Here is an 18,322-nt window from a genome sequence, read left to right as displayed (position 1 = left end):
CGATTTGACCTCGTAACCTCCATTCGTTCTCTGAGGGCGCCCCTTGTTTTTTTAAAAGTCCCATGTGAGGTCATTTCTGGTCTAATTTGACTCCGGTTTTCTATTGCGGCTTCTATTGTTCTCTGAGCGGCCATATTGTTCTGTATTTGACCCCGTGACCTCTACTTGACCTAAGGGGTGTCACGTGACGTCATCTGACGTCATCTGACCTATGATCGGAAGCTGACGCTGGTAATCGACTGCGTTATGTGTTCACTTCACCACAGTACATTCAGTTGGAAACAAGAGAACTGGCGATGGTTGTAGAACCATAACTGCCTCAGCTCAAAGACTGTTATGTAATATAATGGATGTAAAGGGAAATGTATTGTAGTGTTACCTCTGTGTAATTTACAATATATCTGCATTACCCTTTACTGTTAAGGACAATGTGGAGTTCACTTAAATGACTGGTAGAAGCAAGGCTGGGCAAATTTTGCAAAAAAAGTAGTTAGTTAGAATTACCAGGCACGCAATCGACACATTGATATCGAAATATGGATGATAAACGGCAAATGATATTTCTAGAGATATAGTTGGAATTGAAGCAAGGGAGTGGCCTATTATCCCATGAAACATACTCGTGCATATCCGTACATATCACCCTGTCTTAATGTGTGTATGTGGGGGGGGGGGGACATGTACACAATCATAATAACTGGAAATGGTTTCAGAACGGAAAACTGCTTTATTACTGTAAATAATTATGAAAAATAAAACCTGAAATTTAGAAAAACTATGGACAATAAATAAATAATGAAAATCTGTGATTTGCTGTACAGTTTCTAGAAAATTATTACAAGTCTCAGAAGTATTTGGACAGTCAATTTGCAAGCTCGCTAGCGAATTGGCAAACTGCTCGAGATGCTGAATTGTTCGAGTTACGGACATCGAGTTACGAAAACATCGTGTTACAGAAATGACCACGCCCATATTTTTGAACCACGCCCAAATTGTAACTCGATATTCAAACTATATTAACAGAACTTCGAGTTACGGGCAACATACATTTTGGTTTGTGTTGCACGTCCACATTCAGTAACTTTCAAATTTTGTAACTTTAATTAGCAGTTATTCAAATTCGAGTTGGTAACTCATGTGCGTGTCTGTAATGTCGCAACAATGTTACTGTTATTATTGCAACAAAACGCACCAAAATCGAGTAATGTGAAGATTTGAAAATATGTTTGCCTGATTTCACACGTTGAACTAGTGACACGGAAGACATTCGTGGTTTTTTTTAATTTACAATGAATTGTTATATAATAAAAGAGGGAGAGAGTCTGAGATGATGAAAATATGGAATGACGCCGATGAGGAAGTATCACGACTCTGGCCTCTGTAAAGTTGTGAAGATGTACAGGGACTAAGCCCAAAGTTGAAACAAGCAATCTCATTGCGTGGTAAAAAATGAAAGACAGTATCTGGATGAACAATAACTACAATCTACGTTGCTTACTGTTAATTACAATTCGAGTTAAATAATTAGAAAGTTAAACAAAACAAAAAATATATGTTGCCCGTTACTCGAAGTTTGATTAACTGTTATTTAAAGTTCGAAATGTATGGTGCCCGTAACTCGAAGTTCTGTTAACTGTTAATTGAAAGCGTGGTGGTCGTATTTTACACGCGTTGTATACGTCGCTATGAGTCCCATATCGAACAGGACGCAACACGACGACTGTCACCCTTGAACATCGAGTTACAATTTAGACGTGGTTTCACAAAAGTGGGCGTGGTTTCAAAAACATGGGCGTGGTCATTTCTGTAACTCAATGTTTTCGTAACTCACTGTTCGTAATCGATGTCCTGATGGCTACCTCCAAAACGACGAATGGGGTCGAATATTATTAGCAGTTGGATGTGAAAATTTATTTTCTCCTCCTTTGTAGGAAACTGTTTCTCAACTTGTCTCTTTATTCAAACCGCGTAAAAGCATTTCATATCACCTAAGCAATATGGACTCGCCCCGAGTAGACGCGACCACAAATCGGCGCCAGCGAGATTCGAAAGCCAAGCAGTTAGCCAATTCGCTAGCGAGTTTGCAAATTGGATGCCCCAATACTTCTGAGATTTGCTGTAACAGAACCATAACATTTACAAGATAAACGTTTTGTTTACTAGAAGGAAATGCCTTTTGGCAGCATTTCTTGTGTTAATTTTGAACAAAAAAAGCAGCAGATACTGTTACTGAAGCACAGAATTTGCATGTTTTTTTCCCGGCCATTCACGCAAACTGCAAATAAAGTCTTTTACTGCATCCATAGTTGTTGTCACTTTGCAGCCGCAATGATGAATGCATTGTGACGTATTTTGACCCCCGGAATTTGACCTTGCATTCTAGCTACATTTACCTCCCTTTCATACCAGTTCAATTTCCTTTCATTATTTCATCTAGATTCCATGACATTTAACATTTAAAACCAACCTTTATTTCACAGTCACTCTAATTTTCACTTTTCTAAAATTATTTTATTGATCAAAAGAATTTTCACTCCCATCATGCAATCTCCCATAGTACTTCCGCAGACACAGAGGCGATCGCCAGCATATCTACAAATAACCTCGCTCTCAGGAGCTGAGGAATAACCTAGAAAGTACTTAATGATCGATGTTCTATGTTTGCTACACACAGTGGTAACACTAGTAAAATATTCCTATAAATTCGGAAGTAAGAGACATAATCGAATCCACGGAAATGCTCGGTGACGTTCAGCTGTTAGCAGAGCTGATATCTTGCAAATGTCGAAGCTGCAACATTCACCACAGTATACATATTACTCAAAATGTCAAAGGATACAAACAACATTTTGTTGAGAATATAAACTTAAATTATTTTATTCAAGTAACAATCATTTCACAATTGAAACATCAGAAAAGTGCAACATTGTTCGTTAGAGTCGCAACGTTTGTATATGTGTTTGTATATTTAATTGGTGTTAAGGGAAATTCACAATAATCTTGCACAATTAGCAAAACCAGTTTTTCTTGAAATTTTGACAATTAGTATTCGTGAAATGTGAAATGCGTTAATGCATCATCAATAAATTGTTTCAATTCCATTTTATGCTGAGACTAAATAACAAAACACGTAAAATGTATGTGGTGTATACGTATGATGATAATATTCGAAACTAGAATTTAATTTCATTTGTACTACTTAATTGTTTCCTTTATTGTTAATATGTTACCACAGTTGCTACAACATTCATGGCATCGAAACGCCACCTTCAATCTGACAAGTTGATTAAACTGTGTACTTAAACCTTTCGAAGGTTACAAACTTTCAGTGTAGTGTAGTGTAGTGTAGTGTAGTGTAGTGTAGTGTAGTGTAGTGTAGTGTAGTGTAGTGTAGTGTAGTGTAGTGCAGTGTAGTGCAGTGTAGTGCAGTGTAGTAAAGTGTAGTGTAGTGTAGTGTTGTGTTGTGTAATGTTTCTCTACTGGATAAAAGTTTGAACTTGTTATTACGTTAAAAAGAACGAATCAAATGGCAGCGATAATTAATTAGAACTTTAAACATATATGAAGCCAAATACACGATATACTGATATATAACAACGTCGGTATTGAATGACCAGAATGAATATTCAATTAGATAGACAAATAATCAATGATGGTATTAGGGCGCTGGTTCAAAATGTCCTGACGTACAAATATATATGCAAATTAGTACAATTCAACATTCATACACACGTCTCAAGTGAAATTGGGTTGTAATAACCGTTCGGAGAATACTTGATGTCACAAATTTCAGATACAGTTGAAATCACGTGACCATTTTCCAGTATCTCTTTCTCTGGAGCGTATTTGCCGGTGCGATATACAGCTAGCGAAGGACCCCAGTCCTCTGTGGGTTTCAGACGTGACGCCAAACGCTTTAGAAAAAAGAAATCATTTTCTCATTATTAAAATGTGTGGGGAAAATCAACAATATACAATTAAATATGTTTTTACACTGAAGGTCGTTCTTTTTGTTGAAATCCTAAATTGAAATATGATAATGAACATAAGCAGCACACCCCTTCGTGTCGGATCAATGGTCTTCCCCGACTGAAGTTGCAACAATGTTACATAAAAATAGTTGTCGTCAACACGAATCAATCTTGCCATTATTTTAGTAACGATGTAGAAAAAATATCTAAATTCGTGTCATCAATCATACCTCGATAAATCCGTCCCCTGTTCCATTAACATAGTATTCGATAACCATGAATAAGGGTATCATTATCAACGATGCAGATGCACACAGCCATCCAATCACTTCACCCGCTGGTGGGTATACGTAATCATTATAGTACACAGGTACGTAGTCAATATAGGTCATTATGATGATAAACTGTAATAAAACCAAATCAATGTTATTCACAGGGCATTATTCACATGACATTATTCACTCGTATGTACCCTGTTACATAATGCAAAGTAAATGGATCGTTAAATCAAATCAAAACAATCAATAAAATGATATTAATACGACTTATTATACGTAACGCGGTATTTTACGGGGTATTTTTATCCTACCATATAAGGAAATGCGAATTCCAAATATGGAATAATTACGCGCGCAAGCGTCCTCTAATAATAAAAACAAACATGACTGCCACCATGGATTGACCGGACTCCACACAAAGAATTTCGCTGATTCTGTTCTAAACTTTTTGGAAAACGGTATTCCCATGATTTATCCTTGAAAGAAAAAGACGTATAAAAATAAGGTTATTACGAAGATACCTCAAGATATGCACTCAGACAGTAGCAGTCGCATCCATAGTCAGCTGGCATCGGTGTCGCTGGGTGTATATGATAGAGGGCATATACATCCAGCGACACCGATGCCAGCTGACTGTGGTCGCATCGACCTCCGATGCGCGTCTGTCGATACTGTGCATAATTATTATCCTGAAGTATCTTTGTAGTAACCTTATATTATATTGTTGTGTCTATATAATGTAAAATACGTATTACTTATAGTTGTGTGGTGTTTCGTATGTAATGGTTACTTACACATATGGAGAGCGGAGTGATACCTTGCCAACACAATCTCCACCACAGATTAGGTCGTGATCCTAACATCATAGCAATGTCATCATAGAACTGACTGCCACCTGTCAATAATAAAGTATAAATACCGTCAAACAATAAATACATGATAGAAAAAATATACATATTGTAAATGTTATATTCCCCAGTGTCCCCCACCATCATTATATTGTAGCTGGTTTACGACTTACCGTATATCCAGCCAATCACCAGGCATTCTACGAGCGATACGACAAAAAGAGAGATTACTCCGGTGTACCAATCCATGATTGTAAGTAGATATATACCTCCCTGCAAACATAACATGACGTCAATTAAAAAAAACGCAGTCGACAATAAAAAAATACATTTTTTATGTCATGATATGGATATTGACAACATGTATCCATGACAATGATTTATCGTGGGAATGTAGTGAAATCATGGTTAGAAGATTATTAAATGCATGACAATCGAATGAATTTTCCCCTTATAATCACGTGATTACAGCACTCGTGGACTGACCTATCTCGAGAACGATCTTTGATAAACAGGACTGTAGAATTTGTCGAATCGTGACCTACCTTAGTGACAAGTGGTAATCCTAAAAGAAAACATCCGATACTGAGACATAACATGAAGATAGTCTTTCTTTTTCTGAGCAAACCGGGGAACATATCGGTGAGGGCGCTGCACACACCTTCTACCATACCGAACTACAAATGTAAGTTTAATAAAGTGATTACAGTAGCTGTCATTTCTTATCCTTTACAGGGCATTTTTATAACGAACGCCGGATGAAATCAGACTTCTATCAGCCACTGAAAAAAACATGTAATGTCGACGTTACAATTACACTATGGCGCTGTACTGTGCTGTAACCCACAGGCCACGTGACGATTGGTCTTCATTTGTCTGAAATAAAGCGCTGCTATATTGAATCAATGATTCGGCATGTAATACATGACACATACATATAATACATGACACATACAGCTGAGTACAGAGGAGTACAGTTACCTGGCTGTCAAGTCCTAACGTAAACAACATAAAGAAGAAAAGAATTGACCATAACGGAGCTAGCGGTATACGAGCCAAGGCCTCTGGGTATGCTACAAACGCCAAACCGGGACCTGTGGGGAGAAATGAACAATAAGCAAACACACACACCATTTTGCCAGCACAATTATATATCGCTGTCGCGTGATTGGGCTGAGAAGCTGGAAATTGAAAATAAAACCGTTAACTGAAAGTTTTTTCTTGACAAAGTCACAGGTCTGAGGCAACGACTGGAGTAGACATTATATTGAAATATTATGAAATTAAACATATTCACACAAATAAGATAAAAGACTCATAATAGAAACATCCGGGATATTTTGTGACCGAGTGAAGCACGTTTGGGTCGTTGCTATGAAATGTTTCAAGATGGCTGCAAATGATCATATATGTTGGGTCGGGAACATACCCCGCTAAATTTTCATTACAATATTTCCTTAATTAATTTACTTTGCTTTCCTACTTAAAGAATGAGGGGTCCATACCAACATTAAATGCAATCCGACATTTCTTACCTGATGTAACGACCGAGTCAATTGGTTGATCCAACTCATGTGACATAAAACCAACGATTGAAAATATCGCCAATCCTCCATAGATACTAGTACCAGAATTCACAAGCGGTACAATGAGGGCATCCCTGTGTGGTAAGACAATATTCAATGTTGATTGATTCACATAGATTCATTCAGAGTAGATTATCAGAATACCATTATCAGTTTTTGTAAATTCGTCGCATACGATAACGAGGAGTTATAAGACGTCGGTAGAAGGACGTTTCGGCCCTGTGGCTAAGATCATTTAAACATTGAATTCCAATGAGATCGAACCGGACAGGCCGAAACGTCCAGAGCCGAAAAATCCAGGCCGGAACGTCCAGCATTTATAAGACGTTATACATTTCTAATGTCTCTAATGCTTTAAATGGCGTTTGCTGTACAAGGTTTGACTGGTGGCTTGAAGGTAATTTCACTTGGTTGGACTATTTTCGTCGTGTGCTATGTTGAGGTTTCATCTTTCGTTACTTCCTGTTGTATGCAAGTCTGAGGAAAGACACTGTGCATTTGATTAAACAGCACCTATGCTCTGAAACATGTACTATTAGCAATTGCGTCAATACATTTTTATTTAAAAGTTACAAACCAACGTTTTGTATTTGTAATTATATTGTCTTCCTTCCATGTATACCACGACATAATTGTTTCTGCCAGTGGCGCTAACGATTCTTCCTCATCGGAACAATATTTGACGCACAAAGTATAGTCAAGTGTCATCAATATCAAAACTAAGTATGCCAAAACATTTATTGCCATATTCGTTTTCATTTATACTCAACTAACAATACAATGTATTTGATCGGAACGGGAAATGTGAATGCAGGGCGCTTATTGACCGATGCAGGGCGCTTGTTGACCGATGCAGGGCGCACGACTTCCTATGCAGGGCGCTGCGCCCTGCTAAAACCCCTCGTGGAGAACACTGATTTGTGTGATCTAAGTCAAGGTCAAACCACATGTCACCAATGAAAGGTGGAAAATCACTGAAAACCATGTGCATGAAGTAAAATATCACCACTCAAGTCACAGCAGAGCAGTAAAATACCGAAAGATGTTGTATACCTTTTTAAAAAATTGTCTGATTTCATATATCGCATTCCAGTCTGTGCCTGAAAGCAACAATGTTATTTCAAGGCTTGTTGAGCGCTACGACATTATGACTTGTATATCTAGACAGACAGACAAACAGACAGACAGACAGACACATTTCTGGTAACACAATCATTTACGTATGCACTCACCGGAAACAGTTATGGTGGAATCGATTGTAACTTGCCATAGTGAGTAAGCCTCCCCAAGCTGGTCCCAGTGAGTAGAAAATTTGGGAAAACGCATCTCCCCATACCTGAAAATAACATTTCTAAATGTCTATTCACAATTTTATATTCGTCTTTGTGTGATTGTGTGTTGAACCAAATACAACGCAGAAGATATTCTGTGTTTGAGGGCGCAGTGACGTTCATCTTCAATAATAGATTACAGCAGTATAAATCAAGTAACCAACCGTAGATCTTCATACAAAACTCATATAGACACATTTCAAAGAGCACAAAACAAACGACTGACATGAATTAACAAAACAATCCACAATAACAAAACAAAATAACTGATAAGTACAATATACTAAATAGTAAGAGTAATATATATGGACTCTGTGATTACAGGAAGTGATGTCAGCTGTGAACGCATTCCTCTCCATATGTGAACTCGCCATATATCAATCTGAGTCAATAATCAAATGGTTTATGTTTGAAACACGAGGTCTACGTCAGACACGTGGCATTGACGCAACCTGAGATCATCCGCTGAAATAACAATTGTACAACACATATGTATATCTACATAATTATGTATACTAAGAATCTACGTAAGTATATTATTGTATTCAAATCATAAGATAATGTATTTCATTTGTTATCTCGTCTAGATTGTTGTTTGGTATAGGGTTATTTGTGTGAAATTCCTCTGACATAGCCATGGTTCTGACAACGCCTTGCGTAGTACATGTTCACAACAACAAATAAAATACCGTTATTTTATATATTTACCTTTGGTATTAATAACGCCTCCCATTTTGGAATCAGGAAAAACTTTAATCCATTCAATGAACCTGGTAGGGTGACTCCACGAATCAGCAAAATGGTAATCACTACATACGGGAACGTTGCCGTGAAATATACCACCTATAGACATATAAAGAAACCGAGAATCGTTATTTATCGAGGGAACATTTTTTGAAAGGAAAGTGGTGAAAAAAATAATACAAGAAAATCGAAATTTTGTAATCGATAGGCGCATCTCAGCGAGTCGCTGACTACACTTAAAAGTTGTATGAAGTTTCTTTCTCTAGACCTCCTTACCAGACAGCCAAAATATACACTTTCTGGACAATGTTGATGTTGTCATTGTGTAGCCAGAATTAACGATTATATTGCTAGAGCGGTTCTTATACGCGTTTTTTTCTTTTTGCATTATATTATTATTAACGTAATGCATGCTAACATTCTAGACTTCTTTCCAGATACATTTGCCCCAATAGGGGCCTTATTTGGTTTCCCATCGCTACCACTTTACCAGGTTACCCCCCCCACTCCCCCCCCCCAACGAGCACATTCTTCAACTTCCGGGCACAAGTCGTGTGTCGTCATAGAAGCAACACGAGACTTGGGGAAGCCGCGAACAATTTTTTTTTCAGATTTTCTACTTTTGTACGGAATAGCACAGTAGAGTCACTCAAGTTAAAATAGTATTTTGTTTGCCAGATAAAAAGTTCACATGGTTTTGTTCACGATATAAACTGTCCTTAGATCGTGCAGTTTTGTTTTTGACAGATCGTGGGTAGTCGTCTCTCTAAAAACATGTCGTTTTACATGTCAGGTCATCAAAACAGACGAACGAAAATCACTGTAAAGGTCATCATACGCAGATTATTTTTTTTAAACAAAAGCTGCAGCTTGTTAATACATGGCCTTTACAGATGCATACCACAAATAATGTTTTTTTAAAACGACAATTTATACCATTTTATTAATAATATGTTACCATCGCCTCGAGATCACACATTTCAAGACGACGACTGAACGATAACAATTTTAGAAAACAATATAATTTGTTATTTAGTTCATTGTTGTCACTTTATATTGCCTATTTACATTATGCATTAATTTTAAAGCCCAGAGACTCGTTACCTAATCCTTTTTGAGATATCATTGTTTTTGTAATAAAGTTTGTTGATTTGTTAAAAAACTTTTTCATAAATTATTAAAAAGGCAAATTTATGTAATATATTCACACTATTTCTAGCACCATCATGTTATACATCAAAATAAAGATAATTTTTGCAGGAATATTTTATTTTGGCGTAGTAATTATATAAGTACATGTTAATATGGTTCCATATGAGATGCTTTAGCGCAAGCAATGGTCAAAGGATTACTCAAAGTTGCAATAAGTCTCTCCTTCTTATTTTGATTTTGGTATTTTCACGTATATTCATTTTAAATAGAAATACGTATGAAAATATTAACATCATATAATATCAAATGAAAAGTATTTTAATGTAGAATTATATTCTGCAATAACATAAGAAAGCTATTTCCCTGATCGGTGTTTTCAAATTTGACTTTCACATTAAAATACCTTGATATATCACGTATTTTTGGTAAAATAATTTGGTCATTTGCCAATACGTTGATTTCCGCCATCAACCTCGTTCCACAACATACATTTTTGGAATAGCAAATGTCACACCTAACAATTAAATACGGTGTACCAATTCGCACAGTGGGATACGACACTAATATATTGCGATAACGGACGATATAACTTGTGAATATATGGTGAAGACGGGTCATGTGACGAAATAGGCCTATCCTTATTTGGTGTTGGTCGGTCATGTGATGTACGACTTACCCGTCCAGAAGACTTCACTCCTTTCATAAGACACAAGAATACTACAATCCACGAAAACAACAAACATAGTGCTAGTTTCCATTGTATATTGCCCAAATTGTCGATCCCATCGCTGATATTAAGAACGTTGTTCCTATCAAAAAACAAGCGATGTGTTCATGATAATCATTATTAATATTATGTAATATTGTGTGTATGAACGCTCAGACAGAATTGGATATTAAATGTAACTTTTGCCAGACTAACAATAGAAAACAAAGAAATATTCATTGATATAATAATCTGGCTCGATGATAATACATAATTGATATATTATTATTTGATATAAAACATTAAAACATAATATTTAATAGTCAGTTTATGTGATGAACACGACTTACGACCAGAATTCCTGGGCAGGACTAACCCGTGTTATATTGTTTATCGTATCGTTGATAGTGCTGCCGAGCGTAGAGCAAGCATCGGTATTCCACCAGTTGTCACATCCTGCCCAAGGCACGGTGGACGTGAATGAAGAAAAAAGATAGTACACCGTGTAGCAGATAATAACATTATAGTAAATAGTGGTTATAAATGATATTACAACCATGGCAGCGCCGGCACCTGTAATAAATACAAATATGGTCTGTTACATGTAAACAGTATTGGATGAATATCGGTAGCTAAATTAAATAAACAAATAGCCATAGTGTCAATGACCGACAGGTGAGTGACGTATAATATCATGAAATTGGAACTTTCTCGCATAAACTTGTGTTTTACAATGACAGCCAACTGAAAATCATTACAGATCAACCAATGCTAACGCGCATTTTCAATAAGTATCGCACGGCACTGTCCTGATTAACATTTGTTCGTAAGCAAGACAAATGTCATTTGCATCGTTAAGACACGAATCTTTTAAAAGTACTTCCGTTCCTAAACTGGTGGTCATAAAACCATATTTACGCTGAAGCTAGCAGCTTACCTTTAAACAAAGGACACAGTTTCCAGGCTGTTATTGGTCCCTCACTGCAAAACTGTCCCCATGCTACCTCCATGAAAAATAATGTCATGCCACAAAGCAACATGGCGGTAAGATACGGGATGAGAAATGCACCTATCAATACACAAAACATGTATATATATATAAGTATGAGTTATTTGATGAAATGTCATACGAACTGTGGTACACGTACCATGGTCACGTGATTCAACAGGTGGTTTCCTGTCGATAAGCTTTACGTTTCAACTGTAAAGTAAATCGTACAGTCCAACTTGAACAAGTGTATATTATAACACCAAATTACAGTCCATTATGCCACTTAACTCAGGATACAAGTTAGTACGAAATACCTAGAAAAACAATTATAATCATTACGCTGCCTAAACACAAAATTATAACTGGCTAATCAATGTAATCATAATAATATTGTATCGTCGGTATTCATATTGACATAAGAAAATCAAGTGTTGCAATATAAATCACTATACTGACCCCCGCCATTCCGGTAACACAGTGCAGGAAACCGCCACAAATTGCCCAAACCAACAGCATATCCTATCAAGGACAATATAAAATCCAACTTTCCTGTCCAATTACCACGCTCTGTGTTTTCGGCTCCTTCAGTTCCCATGGAATCGTACATTTCTGTGTCCACCTATTTAGTATACGAACACGCTGCAATTACTGTGCGCACGTGCAATATCCCGAAGTAAAAGTTACAAAAAAGTTCTCTCTGTAGGAGTGTCTGGAGATCATAAAAACCTATATGACATATCTGTACGTTTAAAACACCAACAATGGGAGTCCCTGCACCAAACCCGCCCCTGGTCCTTGCCCAGACGTTTTATACACTACGTTGTCGGCATGCATTAGTCCAAGTCGATTGTGTTTAGTGACAGTGTGTTTTAAATTTCTTTCAAGTTTATTGTATGATGTGACAACATTTATAATATTATGTAGATTGTGTCACGTGATGTGTTCACCCGTCCAATTAGGTATGATAAAACCTTATTTACATATTGTGTGTTATTTCACCGTGAAATCATCAGTTTAACAGAGGGTGGTCAAGCTATTAGAGTAAATGATACCACAACGTTTCAACGATCTTCATAATACTCCTTAAAGCTGAAACATGACATCATTTTGTTGTTGTGAATATCATAATTGTCCGGCATCATTCTACTTGTCATTACCAGAGGCCGTGGTGTTTTCGTCGGGCGTGACGTTTCTTTAAAATTCTCTAAACATGGAAAGTCAAATTGATCTCTGACAATTAGAAGTGTAGTACAATTTCTGCCCTATTCAGATGCAAGTGGCAGTATTGAGACCCACTGTGTGATGAAGTGAGGGTAACTCTGAACATGACCTAGTCTTTTCGTATGTTATGCATTTGTATTTTGTGAGTTGGCATGTAGTGTACGTGACTGCTGAGTTTTGTGAATCTTTGATTTGGCATGTAGTGTACATGGCTGCTGAGTTTTGTGAATCTTTGATTTGGCATGTAGTGTACGTGACTGCTGAGTTTTGTGAATCTTTGATTTGGCATGTAGTGTACATGGCTGCTGAGTTTTGTGAATCTTTGATTTGGCAAGTAGTGTACATGGCTGCTGAGTTTTGTGAATCTTTGATTTGGCATGTAGTATACGTGACTGCTGAGTTTTGTGAATCTTTGTGTTGGCATGTAGTGTACGTGACTGCTGAGTTTTGTGAATCTTTGATTTGGCATGTAGTGTACGTGACTGCTGAGTTTTGTGAATCTTTGATTTGGCATGTAGTGTACGTGACTGCTGAGTTTTGTGAATCTTTGATTTGGCATGTAGTGTACGTGACTGCTGAGTTTTGTGAATCTTTGATTTGGCATGTAGTGTACGTGACTGCTGAGTTTTGTGAATCTTTGATTTGGCATGTAGTGTACGTGACTGCTGAGTTTTGTGAATCTTTGATTTGGCATGTAGTGTACGTGACTGCTGAGTTTTGTGAATCTTTGATTTGGCATGTAGTGTACGTGACTGCTGAGTTTTGTGAATCTTTGATTTGGCATGTAGTGTACGTGACTGCTGAGTTTTGTGAATCTTTGATTTGGCATGTAGTGTACGTGGCTGCTGAGTTTTGTGAATCTTTGATTTGGCATGTAGTGTACGTGACTGCTGAGTTTTGTGAATCTTTGTGTTGGCATGTAGTGTACGTGGCTGCTGAGTTTTGTGAATCTTTGATTTGGCAAGTAGTGTACGTGGCTGCTGAGTTTTGTGAATCTTTGATTTGGCATGTAGTGTACGTGACTGCTGAGTTTTGTGAATCTTTGTGTTGGCATGTAGTGTACGTGACTGCTGAGTTTTGTGAATCTTTGATTTGGCATGTAGTGTACGTGACTGCTGAGTTTTGTGAATCTTTGATTTGGCATGTAGTGTACGTGACTGCTGAGTTTTGTGAATCTTTGATTTGGCATGTAGTGTACGTGACTGCTGAGTTTTGTGAATCTTTGATTTGGCATGTAGTGTACATGGCTGCTGAGTTTTGTGAATCTTTGATTTGGCATGTAGTGTACGTGACTGCTGAGTTTTGTGAATCTTTGATTTGGTACGTAGTGTACATGGCTGCTGAGTTTTGTGAATCTTTGATTTGGCATGTAGTGTACGTGACTGCTGAGTTTTGTGAATCTTTGATTTGGCATGTAGTGTACATGGCTGCTGAGTTTTGTGAATCTTTGATTTGGCATGTAGTGTACATGGCTGCTGAGTTTTGTGAATCTTTGTGTTGGCATGTAGTGTACGTGGCTGCTGAGTTTTGTGAATCTTTGATTTGGCATGTAGTGTACATGACTGCTGAGTTTTGTGAATCTTTGTGTTGGCATGTAGTTTACATGGCTGCTGCCAGTGAGTTTTGTGAATCTTTGATTTGGCATGTAGTGTACATGGCTGCTGCCAGTGAGTTTTGTGAATCTTTGATTTGGCGTGTAGTGTACATGGCTGCTGAGATGTGTTTACGTATAGTCAGAGTAGGCATTTTCACTAACGTGATTTACTGTAAAGGGGTTAATTATTCACTGGGTTTTAATTTGGCTTATTTCGCTGACTGGGAAAAGGCGCTAAATTAAAACCCAGTGAATATGTAAAATTTAGCATAGAACACATTGTCTAAATGATAAAACCGTGAATTTAAAACCCACTGAATATGTCTGAAATGGTAAATCAGTGAAATATAAACCCAGAGAAAATTAGTCATTTTACAGTATTGTTTTTAAGTGAGTCCCGGTTTTGCGTGTCGTTTGAAAGGAGATAGCTATGACCTACAAACCTTAAGGTGACCTAACACAAACAAACTCTCAATCCCCCAATCAATCTGAAACAACAATCAAGTTAGTTCTCTGAGAATCAACCAACCGGAGCAGAGACAAACGAGTATTTAGTACATATCACGAATGACTTTGTGCTGTGGAAGGTCGGATAAAAAAGTTCGCAACTATGGTTTATGAAATAAACTACTACCTTCACGATAAGAGAATGTATAGAACACCGAACTTGTAAAGACACCGTTGACCTCGCTATACTATGCTTTGTGTTGTTGTGAGAGTTGTGTGGAGATTTCATTCAATATATCAGCGTCAATAGACATTTAATTATGACGATTAATAAGGGTCCGATGTGATACCTGCCCGTAGTATCGGTATATCTAGTAGGTTTGGTCCACACAAACTTTTCATTACATGTAGGTAGAGACTCACAAGTGACTGTGATATAAATGAACGTGTCCCAACAGTTAGAGATTATTGGTGGCCTGTAATTCAATTCGTGTTTACTGCATAGAAGGAACTAATCGACCTACTTTTTACTGGCAAGAAGCTAAAATAATGCCTGGTTGAATGCAAGTAGTTCAACAATTGACGACGGAACTTACCTTCTCAGAGTCAGCCGGCTCGGCATTTTTTCGTTTACTTCGTTTTAGTTTCATAACTGTTGTTCCACACCGGCGAAATTCAGCTGACGGAGAAGGCTTTAGCGCATGTGGGGTTACTTTCTACACTGTATGTTACGATTCTGTAGTAAGGTGGAATGTTTTACAGCCTGTAATGTATTCAAATAGAAACACAATGGGCGTAAAGGGTGCGCCATTATTTCTTGGGGTGGGTGATATTAAAGTCATTGAACATAAGTTGAGAACACAGAAACCATCGATTAACACCTACAACAGTGATAGTGCGGTGTTGAAAGTGCGAATCGTTAAGAGCCGATAATATTAGCTTCGTGATATGTGACACCCCTTCCCACATAACAAAATATATATTTAGTCTTACACTCTTGTTTTCTATTATGTCCAGTTTCATCAACACCAAACACACACATTAGTTCTAGAAATTATAATTAATTAATTTACAAATAACTACATTCTTCTGGGCCCATTTCATTATCAAACCAATGGGCCCCTGGATTCGTAGTTTGACCGCATCAAGTACATCTGCATCACTATTATACGTGCGTGTTGGTTGGTTATAAACTAAACACCCCGTGATCAGTGCACGACATCACTGAGCCCTATATGCACCATTCAATACTCAAGGACATTCTATGCATTTGCATTCAGCTTGGTCACTCGACCATGGCAAAGCTGACCTTTTACACCGAGTGTGCTCTGTGTTCTGTTTAACCACAACTTCTGGAATATTGTTTGAAACCTCTTATCATTCAAGTTGTATGCGTTTTTATTTGGTATTTATTTATCTTGACTTCTTTCCAAGGCATTAGAATGTCGTACTATATATTTTTTTATCGAATTATAGACTGAAATATTACTGAATTCATGGGAATAATTATTACAACTGGCGCTGTTCGTATTTGAGTGACCATTGCTACCTTTCGGAGAGGACGTAAAAGATGTGTACTTGTGTTTTTGTACGCACAATAACAATCACGCACGCACATGGCATTTTTTCATTTAACGAATACTGTTTTGTGTCTCGCAAAATCAACAGTTTTATTTCATAATAAAGCATAACCCGACTTGGTTTACAGTATCAAAATGTGTTTGACCATATTGCACTTCGTCAACAAGAATGCCAATTCATGATCGCAATTACACGACTGACGATGCCAGAATGGACCGCACTCCCCAAGTGTCCTGCATCATGACCAATTATTGTCGTATATATTTTAACCTCTTTAACATCTAGTTAATAAGTTTATTTTATTTTATTATACTACGGCTAAAAAAAGGCAAGCGCAACTTGGTAGACTGAGGTGAGATATGCAAGAAACGAAATAAGTGAAGAACATCTCTGGCAGTTTTTAATGATGACAAATTGAAATGGACACACAAATGACTGGTCATGTGATAAGTAAATAATACTTATAAATTTATATTTATAGTGCATAAAATCCTTATAAATTTCTGCTGAATAATATTCTAGGTGACTCTTTACTATTGTGACTTACAGAGATTTAACGAGTTCAATAGCATTCTATATATCTCTGTTTACGTATACCTAATTATATGAGCCTCGTAATGGGGATTACTGTTAAGTAACGCCAAGAACTCTAATATCACTAACTCTATTACTTATAAGCGATAAAACTTCATAGAAAAGTAATTACATTTCATTTAGCAATAATAATTTCAAGATGCCAACTAGAACACTAATATAATTCGACCAAGATCTCTAGTAATTTGTGACAGGTACATGAATGGTTCTGTACAATTTTGAATCGTCAGAAAACATGGATACTTTGGAACATTTAAAAACGTAAATTGTTTGTATGCAATAAGAATAATAACGATACGAGCAATTATCCTTGACATTCAATAGTTATGTTGTGTTGTGTCGGATTCATTAGACTAAGTAATTTATATCTGGGCAAACTCAAATTCTGTTATGTACTACTGTTTCGAATTCCTCGGTGCACCCTAAACATCCGGCCTAAATGAAACAAAATGGCGGCTATCATTCAAAATCTGGCCGTATATACAGCGAAGTTTGATGCCTTGTAAGGATTACTCATATCCTAAACGTCGTTGTCACACCAGATCGAACGTTGTGCGACGTCTTGTACGACACACCGTGTGAACACCAAACACTAAGCACCCTCTAGTGACAACTTATTTATTTTAGACAGGTAATTTTCATTGATTTTCAGTGATCTAGATTATCAACAAATAAATTTGCCCTCACTCTACTGCTTGGTATTACTCGTGTCAGTATAATGGAATCTGTTATTCACATACTTGTATCCACAGCGACGACAATTTCTCCAATTTATGGGGTTTTGTCCGGGGTTTTTGTTTACTGCCAACCGTTTCAAGGAATTTGTTCACTAGGGCGTTAGTTTACATATGGACTATATGGGAATATGTATTCAACCAGGTATTCATGAGATAGAAACACAATTGCTAATACTTGTAAACATTCAATCCCAATGTATCTGACTTCTCAAATTGACAATATGCAAATAATTCCATACATCAAGCCTAGACTGGTTACTGCCGTTGACGGCGTGGTTTGGGTCAACTTTCATAAATATTGATGGAAGTTTTAATAAATTAAATTTGGATTTGTTTTATCAAAATCTACCCTAACCGGGCGCGATGACACGCGGCCTTAATTACCATTGTATATGTAAACCATTGGTAATAACATGTTGTTAACGTTTTATAGCTTCTACAAACACAAACACTTTGTATCATAAATAATATAATAACAATTGTTAAATTATACTGAAACATTTTGAAAATATCACTGATTATGAGACAAGACTGCTCTGAA

General features: G+C 37.0%; 1 protein-coding gene across 1 annotated transcript; it reads right to left on the bottom strand.

The window, feature by feature from the left end:
* Positions 1 to 3,547: 3,547 nt before the first annotated feature.
* Positions 3,548 to 15,600, bottom strand: LOC100368611 (sodium- and chloride-dependent glycine transporter 1-like). The gene is made up of 14 exons (XM_002730868.4): positions 15,466 to 15,600; positions 12,064 to 12,226; positions 11,554 to 11,685; positions 10,967 to 11,189; positions 10,587 to 10,719; positions 8,723 to 8,857; positions 7,916 to 8,019; positions 6,633 to 6,757; positions 6,079 to 6,191; positions 5,643 to 5,774; positions 5,271 to 5,370; positions 5,044 to 5,144; positions 4,202 to 4,375; positions 3,548 to 3,914 (listed from the first exon to the last, which is right to left on the bottom strand). The coding sequence occupies exons 1-14, from the start codon at positions 15,517 to 15,519 to the stop codon at positions 3,723 to 3,725; spliced, it is 1,881 nt and encodes a 626-aa protein (XP_002730914.1). The 5' UTR covers positions 15,520 to 15,600; the 3' UTR covers positions 3,548 to 3,722.
* Between the last annotated feature and the right edge of the window lie 2,722 nt (positions 15,601 to 18,322).

Source organism: Saccoglossus kowalevskii, chromosome 3, assembly GCF_978046115.1.
Source record: "Saccoglossus kowalevskii chromosome 3, keSacKowa6.1, whole genome shotgun sequence".
NCBI lineage: Eukaryota > Metazoa > Hemichordata > Enteropneusta > Harrimaniidae > Saccoglossus > Saccoglossus kowalevskii.
Note: the sequence above shows the minus strand (reverse complement) of the source record. Positions and strands in the feature narration are given on the sequence as shown.